We start from the raw sequence: 9,872 nt of genomic DNA on the forward strand, positions 1-9,872 counted from the left end.
GCAAAAACTGTCTGTGAGACATACATACATATATGTGTACACACACACACACACACACACACACAGAAATTGAGAGATTACCAATTAAGACTAGAGGTCAAACAAGGGATCTAGTCATTGATAGAAACATTTACAAAGCATGGCCTTACACAACTTTGTCATTCTCCACTCAATACTCCCATTTCAGTGGTCACAGAAATTGAGAGATTACCAATTAAGACTAGAGGTCAAACAAGGGATCTAGTCATTGATAGAAACGTTTACAAAGCATGGCCTTACACAACTTTGTCATTCTCCACTCAATACTCCCATTTCAGTGGTCTAAAAAACCAAACTCAGATGGAAATCAGCTCCTTCAGGATCTGAGGGCTGTTAACCAAGTAGCAGAAGACCAACAACTGATGAAACCTAATCCTTATACCCTTCTGACATAAAAGAGTGCCCCCATAAAAAAGTGCTTGGAACTTGGTGTTAGATTTAAAATACACCTTTTACTGCATCCCACCAGATGTGGAATCCCAAGAGATCTTTGCCTGTGAATGGGAAAACCCTCAAAATGTATTAAAAACACAATACTGCTGGAAGGTCCTGCCCCAGCGATTCAAAAACAGCCATACTCTATTTGGACGGGCCTTAAATAAAGTCCTCCAACTGGAGGAAAGTGTCCTCCTCCAATAGTTGCACCAAAGAAGCGTTTAATAAAAATACCATGAAGGTACTCAACCACCTAGCTGAAAGGGGACACAAGGTTTCACAAAATAAGACTCAACTTTTCTCTCAAGAGGTAATGTACCTGGGATTTAAAATCTCCCAGGGGAAAAAGAGAACTCTTGATTGAAAGAAATCCATAATACAAGTAGAACCCCTAAAAACTGGAGACAGTTGAGGGGATTCCTAGGAATGGCTGGGTTCTGAAGAATCAGGATTCCCAGTTTTGGTCTAATAGCCAAGCCCCTTTACAAAGACACTCAAGTAGAGACTGACCCATTCATCTGATCCTCAGAATGCCAAAAGGACTTCAACCAGCTCAAACAAAAGCTGTTATAGGCTGTTTCCCTTGGGGCTACCAAACCTCAATAAACCCTCTGAATTGTACACTCATGAGACACCTGCAGGTGTTGACCCATACACACTGGGTCCCTGAAAAAGGCCTATAGCCTATTTCTCTAAACAACTAGGCTTAGCCAAGATTGGCCAGAATGCCTCCGGGCAATTGCAGATACTTGTTAGTTATTACAGGAGGCCAAAAAATTCACCCCTGACCAACCACTTTTATATATACTTTACATTCAGTCCTCATTATACTTCAGCAAAAAGGTGGTTTATGGCTAACTTCAGGAAGACTAGGAAAGTATCGAGCAGGCTTATTAGACAACCCTGCTATAAGATTATAAGTGTGGGGCTGGCTGGTTAGCTCAGTTGGTTACAACAGTGTTATAACACCAAGGTCAAGGGTCTATAAGGCCAAGATCAGGAGTTCAGAACCCCATACCAGCCAGCCGCCAAAAAATAAAATAAATAAAAAAGATAATAAGTGTGTACCACTGTTAATCCAACCACTCTGCTGCCACTGCCTGATCAATAACTCACCCACTTAAATGACAGAAGTAATAACAGAAGTATATTCCAGCCAGCCAAACCAGACTTAAGGGATACTCCTCTTGATAATCCTGACTTCGAGTTCTTTACAGATGGAAGAGGCTTTGTCCAAGATAGGATCTGCAAGATGGGCTACACTCTAGTAATCTTGATCCATAGACCAACCATTATAGAAGTTAAGCCTTTGGCTGCCAAGACCTCTGCTCAAAAGGCAGAACTCATAGCACTCACTAGAGCACTGCAGTTGGCCATGGAAATGGAGGCAAACATCTGGACAGATACCAGGTGCACGTTTTTTGTTCTTCATGCCTATGGAGCTATTTGGAGAGAAAAGGGGCTCTCAACTGCAGACAATAAGGAGATAAACACAGATCACTGGTACTTCAATTGTTAGAAGCAATCAACTGTCCCAATAAAATGGCTGATATGCATTACACAGGACATCAAAAATTTGACAGCCATATGGCAGTAGGAAATCGATTAGTTGATCACGCTGCCAAAGAGGCTGCTTTATACAAATGACCAAAGCTATGCTGGGCTGTAATCTGAACCTTCCATCTGCCCAAGGCTCCTCCTATTTATACTGATGCAGACAGACACCTAAGAAAGTCATGGGGCTTCCATAAATATAATAGCTGATATTATAATGATGAGGGAAGAGTCTATATACCTAAAAATTATGTTTACCAGATTGTTAAAACTGCTCATAGTTGCACTCATTACGGAAAGGAAGCTTATTCTAACAGCTTTAAAAAATTTTGGCTGAGGGCCAGCCCGGTGGCGCACTGGAGAGTACGCCGCTTGGGAGTGCGGCGGCGCTCCCGCCGAGGGTTCGGATCCCATGTGGAGACCGGTTCCCGCTCACTGGCTGAGCGCGGTGCGGACGCAACACCGAGGGTTGCGATCCCGTTGCTGGTCAGTAAAAAAGAAAAAAAAAAAAACAAAATTTTTGGCTGAACACAGACTTATGTCAGTCATCCAAAAGGTCACCTGGAGGTGTATGCTAGGTGCAGCAAATAACCCAAAAGTGCTGAGGGTTTCCCAGATTTCCAGCACTCTATACTGAGGACAATGGCCAGAAGAGTATTGACAAGTAATGCCAAAGGGCCCCAGAGGGTTTTAAGTATTTGTTGGTATTTTCAGACACTTTCACTAAATGGCCAGAAGCATACCCCTGTCAGAATGAAAAGGCATCAGAGTTAAGTAAGGCACTAATAAACTTCATAATTCCAAGGTTTGGCCTCCCAGATTCATTACAGAGCAATAACCAGTGTTTGCTGCTAAAAATCACCCAACAAGTCTCCCGGACTTTGAGCACCGCTTGGAAATTCCATGCTATTTGGAGGCCCCAATCCTCCAGAAAAGTAGAAAAAATAAATACCCTAAAGTGAACGCTAGCCAAATTTGCCAGGAAACCCAACTGACATGGACACAGGCATTGCCTTTGCATTTGCTAAGGATATGAGTATCCCCCAAAGGCAGACAATTTTAGTCCTTATGAAATGTTACACAGGAGATTCTACCTCAGGTCTGATCATAAACAGAAATCTGACCTCCACCTAATACAGGAAATAATGACTAAAAATAATTTTAAAAGCCTGTCTAAAATTCATGATGTAGGGCTGGCTGGTTAGCTCAGCTGGCTAGAGTGCTGTCTTATACCACCAAAGTCAAGAGTTTGGATCCCCATACCAGCCAGTTGCCAAAAAAAAAAAAATGAATGAATGAATGAATGATGAAAAATAAAACTCATGATCTCTTTAACACTTATACTTCTCTTAGAATTCCTTTCTCTACAGGTATTCCTCTAGACTCCTTTTCGCCTGGACAAAATGTTCTTCTGTTACACTGGGACACAGGACCATCAGTTCACCACTCTTTCCAGCCCAAATGGACCAGACTCTATGATGTCCTCCTGACCACACACTCCTCTCTCAAGCTACAAGGGATTAAGCTGTGGGTTCATTATACACACCAGAAGATCGACCTCTCCCAGAGGACCTCATCCTAACAAACACAAAAAGTCATGAATAACGGAGTGGGGAGGGCATGCTCCTCAATGATCCTGTGAGCCTACAGAAGACTTAAGGTACCTTTTTAAAAAGACAAACCAATTAAACTTTCAAAAAAATGGAAGAAAGGCCCTATACCAGCCAGCCACTGCTACCCCTCCCCCCCCCCACACACCAATAAGGTGGGAGAAGGGTATTATGGGCTCCTCGTGGAAAGTTTCACCATTGCTGTGCTTCTCATTTACCTCTTTAGCCTATGGTATCTTTTACCCAGCTTTCTCAACTAATTTTTATGTAGATAATTTATGGTAACCATGAAAATATCCCGACTCCTTTCTGAAGCTCTACTGAACTCCTCTCTGCCAGTTTTAAGCTCCCATTGGTAGGGCAATACAATGATATAACTTTCTCAAGCAGCAGGATCATAAAGGAACCTCACAAACTATTAAGCCAGTACTGACCTCAATCAACAGATGAACTCAGACTTCCACGGGCTATTGCAACAAAAAATATGTCAGAAGGCACTCTCCTCTCCCAACCAGTTTGGGAGACCCAAAAAGAGATTCTTGGAAGGTACAAGCTTATAATTGCTCTATGGTAGGGCTCCGCATTCAACATGACCCTTGAAATACTTCTTGCTTTCGCTTAGCCACAATGTATGCTTGAAGGTCAAGGGTTTGACTCCTCATACCATGCAGTCACCAAAAAGAAAAAGAAAAAGAAAAAGAACATATGCTTGGATGTTGGGTGGGGGAGCTGGAAGTCCTAGAATTCAAACAAAAACCACAGACATTACACAAGATTTGGAAAGTTATTCTTCCTGTGCTGACTCCAATTTCAATCTAACTAGTTGTGCCTCGAATCCAACCACCCTGACACCACCTTGCTGAAGCACCGCTTGGAAAGACCACAGGTAGGTATGTACATTGACAGCCCCCATGTCTCTAGCAGCACCCACTGCCAGCCACCAGTGAGCCTTCTTAAATACCAGCCCAATTGTGCTTTCACATGATCCATCCCAGATGCTACCTTACTGTACCTATGTGGGAAATAAGCCAGCCAGCAAACCCCCTAAGCCAAAGAACCAGAGATAATAATAAATTCTTTTAAGCTGCTGAGGTGGGAGTGGTTTTCAAGCAGAATGGGTAACTGAAACAGAATTTGGTGCCTGGAAATGGGGTGCTGTAGTAATAAAAAGCTATAATATGTGGCACTGGCTGTAAGACTGAGCAGAAGCTGGGCCTCCAGATGACCATCTGTGCAAGCAGAACGGTTGTCAAGACTCTTGATGAGGGCATGAAGGACAGTGAGGAAGATGTCATTGGAAATGAAAAAAAAAGACAAGGGAGTTATGTACTGGGGCACTGTGGGCAACACTACTGCCTGCAATAACACTGAAAAATAAAAGGGTATCTCACCATTTTAGGAGTTTGCCAAAGGAAACTTTGGGAAGAATGTGGAAAGTGCTACCTGGCCTCTTCTCTGCCACTGAGAAAATATGAGGAGAAAGACAAACTGAAAAAAAAAAAGTGCAATTTTCTAACAAAATTAAGAGAAAATGGAAAGGAGGCAGGTCTTGTTGGGTTTGAAATAAAACTATTCTTCAACCCTTATTTTTCCCAACAAAATATTTTCAAAGTAAGAAATGGCTTCGTGACAAGACTCAAGCCCAGTGTTCTGTAATAAAGATAATATATCAAAACTATTTTTAGCGTTCTAAGGACCTTAGGGTATGACACAGAGACAGTGTCTAGTAAACAATAGGACTTCTAAGGGTATAGCAGGCTTGGAGAGAAGGGGAGGACAGAGAACACAGGAGCTGTCTCAAAGCGTATCATGGTAGGTTTGGTCTAATGGATTATAGTACACAGAAAGCCCATACTTTTTAAAAAAGTGATTACACTGAATCGTTTCTTGTATCAAAAGGCCAGAGTCAGAAAAAAAAATGTAAAGGAAGCGCTTGGATCCCCAACTTACTATAAACAAGAAATGGGTGGAGAGAGTCAGTCAACCGCAAACCCAAGCACTTAAGGAAAAGGATATTGACAGAGAATGGTGAGATCCCAGAGCACAGAGTGAACAGACCAAAGGAATCTTTCCCAGAGTCCAAGACTAGGCCCTAATCAAAGAACTGGAGCAGGTGCCCAACAGAAATAACAAACTGCTCAGACCGGTGCCTACAGGGTACTTCTCCTTCCCACCAACCTTGTCTGAAGGAAAGTGCCCACATGTTCATGCAAGCATTGCATGCTGGGTGTATGTGGAGGGGCAGATGACTGGCCACCAGGACCTGATAAAAGCTCTGAGCAAGTTCCATAACAGCAAAAAGATTTCTGGAGCTCTTTAGAGGGCAAAGCATATTTTGCATGTCATAGAAATTTACAGCCAGAGCGCAAACTGTGGTTTATTAAAGACTGCTGCAAATTCTTACTATTCCTCTCACTGAGAGATGAAATCTAATTGTCTTCACCTTAAATCTCTTAGTGATGTGCTTGAGATGCTCTGGGATTTCTAAAGGGAGATCATAAGAAGCCTCACAAACTTCTGCCTGGGCCTCTTGGACACTTGCTCTGAGAGAAGCCAAACTGCCTACCCTGGGACTGCCAGAGTATGAAGAAGTCCAATCTGGCCACAAGAGACTGAACAGGTTAGATACCTGTTCATTGTCCCCACCCACTAGTGTCCTTCCAGCTAGACCACAGACATGATGTTAGCAGACCATACTGCCCTGAAGCAGACCAGAGACATCATGAAGCCAACCCACAGTGCCCTGTTCAGTTCACTGACCTACAAAATCATGACATGTGATAAGAAGAAATTCTTGTTTTAAGCCACTAAGTTTTGTCATCCTTTGTTATGCAGCAGATAATCAAAACACCAAAAAAGTCTACAGAGACCATAGATAGTACCTTGACTTTAAACACAGAGCGTGTAGGTTTAGACTAAATATGGACTCAAAATAAATAAATAAAGCACATTTCACATGTTATGTTAGATCTAAAACTATAATTGTGGATGTAAAATGTTCAGTTCATTAGGCTGTCATGTTTAGTTCTTAACCAACTATTAACTATAGTTCTAGTCCATAAACATAGTTATGGCTGATGTACACATCTATTTTTCCCTATTCATTTTTAAGCAGTTACCTGAAACAGGAGAAGAATTAAATACAATATTTAGGAGAGTTTGAAAAAATGGCAGGTCTTCTTGAACTACAAACATACAATTACATATTAAAAAATAAAACTACAAATAGTATCACTGAAATATGTTTATAAAAGCAAAAGGTACAAATAACAAAAATCTGTGCTTCCTTTCTTTATTCTTTGCATATCTTTTTATTTATCTTTGTTCAAATGTGCCCTCCTAACTCCTGAATGCTTTATCCCTGTGGCCTGCTAAGGTCATCATCACATGTGCTGGCCAGAAGCACAATTCACCAGCGACTGATCCTCATCACCTAGTAAACAGACCCTTCAGGTTTTGACAAGAATGACATTTCCAATAAAACAAACAGAATTATTGTGTTTTTTATAAGTACCAACAGCCCCTATTTTGGCACTATATACAGACATTTGAATAAAATTAAAAGAACAAAGTAGCAGGAGTTGGCATGAGATGAGATTAGATCAGAGAGAGACAGAGACAGAGAGGAGAGGAGAGAGTCCAGGAGAAATCCCATCATAATTGTTTGGGTCACTGGCTGGATGGTAGTAATACCATATGTAAGAGAAGAAAGAAGAATGTGATTTTTGTTTTGGATTTCTTGAGCTTGAGGTATATTTTGCATAGTTATAAAGAAGCACTCAAAAGAGTTCAATGTATATTCAAAGGGCTGTGGAATTCATAGACCCCATAAAGCTGATACAATGCAATGTACGATAAATATAGAATAAATCAACAAAAAACTCACCAATGATTTATTCATTTTTGTTTCTCTTGGAAATGCGTACAGTACTCTGGCAATAAACCTGTAAGAGAAGGCAAATGAAATGGATTAAGGAGAGAACTACAGAATAAATCAACAAAAAACTCACCAATGATTTATTCATTTTTGTTTCTCTTGGAAATGCATACAGTACTCTGGCAATAAACCTGTAAGAGAAGGCAAATGAAATGGATTAAGGAGAGAACTAGTGTAGCTTGGCCCTAGGTTCTCCAGTCCAAAACTCTCTACATGTTAACTGTAAAAGACAAAAAAAAAAAAAAAAAAAAAACCCCCCATGGAAAAAAAAAAAAATGCATATTTCTTGTGGTACACTCTTCCAGTAACGTTTCCCAATCAAAGTTCTCCCAGTATCCGAGCCTTCATATAGTATGTTCTGACAATGAACTGGGCTTTGCCATTTGACTTGCTTTAGCCAACTAGACATTAGAAAGTGCGATGTAAACATAGGCATGAAAAGTACAGGCCACTGGTGCTTGCTTTCTTAAACAGTCATACTGGGAAGAAGCCTCGGGCTAATCTATTGGAGACACAGGGCATAGGCCAAGAGTTATTAGCACAAACCACAGGACATGTGAGTGAAACCATCTTGAACCAACCAGCCTCAGTAAGGGCACCAAGTGACTGAAGCCTCATTTGTAATCCAGGCAACACTAGCATCAGAACTACCCAGCTCAGTGTACCCCCAAATTTGGATCCACAGAACTTAAAGCAAACAAAATGGTTGCTGCTGTTGTTTTAAGCCATTGAGTTTTGCTTAGTTCCTTACCTAGTAAATGCTAACTGATACACAGAAGCCCCCAGAACTCAATATTAACCAAATTACGTGGGGGAGAGTCTTAAATTACAGATCAAATACAATCAATAAAACTTCACAACCAACCACATGTAGAAGTTTTGAAAATCACAAAGTGAATCATCATAAAAAAAGTATGTTTACTTAAAAAAAACATAGAAAGGGTCTGTCACTTATATGTAAGTATTATACTGTATTTTAGTTACATTTTAAGATACTAATTTGGAGTAAAATTGTGATGCAGCCTAATTTTCCCATTTTAAATAATGTGAAATTGGCTCTCATTATAAAAAAAGTATGTTTACTTAAAAAAAAATAGAAAGGGTCTGTCACTTATATGTAAGTATTATACTGTATTTTAGTTACATTTTAAGATACTAATTTCGAGTAAAATTGTGATGCAGCCTAATTTTCCCATTTTAAATAATGTGAAATTGGCTCTCATTACATTCCTGCAGAATTTATAATTTTCAAGAACAGATTACTGATATTAAATGGAAAACACTTGGGTTATTTACCTTTGAAGTTACATAATCCACAAAAAGAATCTGATACAAAAGAACAGGAATGTTTAAAGCAAGGTATATTTACGTTTGATCTAAATTGACTTCAATGACACAAAAATAATCCAAAGTAAACAAACACTTGTTTCGATGTACGTATGGGAAAGTGGGTAACACTAATCAAAAAGTCAGGATGTCTCACATCAACAAATCATGTGACCCCGCAGAAGGCATATCTCCTCAAATCCAATTTTTTTCATCTTTATTATGAAGTAGAAATACCTTGCAAGCCCTTCCTGAACTGCCAAGAACTACCAGGAAAGCTGGAGCATCAGCGTACCTCTAGAAGCCACGGTGCAGGAGGGAACCAAAAACTTGACTTTCTGGAGAGACACTAAGAAACAACACAAATACAACAGCCACACTTTACAATTATTTCTCTGAATTTTACAATTACTTCACTAGTATTAAGACGTTCATGTTATAGATGAGTAAACTGAAAGTCATCCAGGCTACTTCACCAGGTTTCTTCCCTTTCTGCACGCCTCCCAGGCTCAGGCTGTCTGCAGAACGCCCGCACCCCCGTTCGCGGAGCAGGCGCACACCGGGACTTCTCCTAACAAACAGTCATTGAAACACAGCCGGAGGCTCCCGTTCCCCAGCCCCGGCCCAGGTCCCAAACGCACTGCGCTTCAGACCCCGCCCACCTGAGACCCACAGGCGTTTCTGCTCCACCAGGTGCTGAGACACCCGTGCCGCTCCCCGTAGTCCCCAGAGGCCCACGAAGACCCTCTTTCACCCTCATTCCTCCTCCTGAATGTGAGCAGCGTGGGTTTTGCCACGCTGTCTGGAATTTCCGGGCTAAAGATGGCGGGAGGGGGCGGGGCGGCACATGCGCAGAAGGAACCCAGTAAGTCCTTCCTTCAGTCCTGTGCTGGTGATGTCATCGCAGGGCGAAACTACATTTCCCCGATGGCGGAGTGGGCGGAGTGGCCCATGCGCAGAAGAAACACACA

At 41.3% G+C, this 9,872-nt stretch overlaps 1 protein-coding gene across 1 annotated transcript in view; it reads right to left on the bottom strand.

Moving 5' to 3' along the window:
- Nucleotides 1–9,551, bottom strand: part of LOC103610056 (zinc finger protein 717-like) — a 31,423-nt gene extending 21,872 nt beyond the window's left edge. Inside the window, 2 exon segments of the mRNA XM_008594293.1 lie at nt 7,649–7,706; nt 9,197–9,551. Coding sequence (XP_008592515.1) covers nt 7,649–7,663 — 15 coding nt within the window. The 5' untranslated portion in view covers nt 7,664–7,706; nt 9,197–9,551.
- Nucleotides 9,552–9,872: the final 321 nt, after the last annotated feature.

This window comes from Galeopterus variegatus, unplaced genomic scaffold, assembly GCF_000696425.1.
Source record: "Galeopterus variegatus unplaced genomic scaffold, G_variegatus-3.0.2 Scaffold10524, whole genome shotgun sequence".
NCBI lineage: Eukaryota > Metazoa > Chordata > Mammalia > Dermoptera > Cynocephalidae > Galeopterus > Galeopterus variegatus.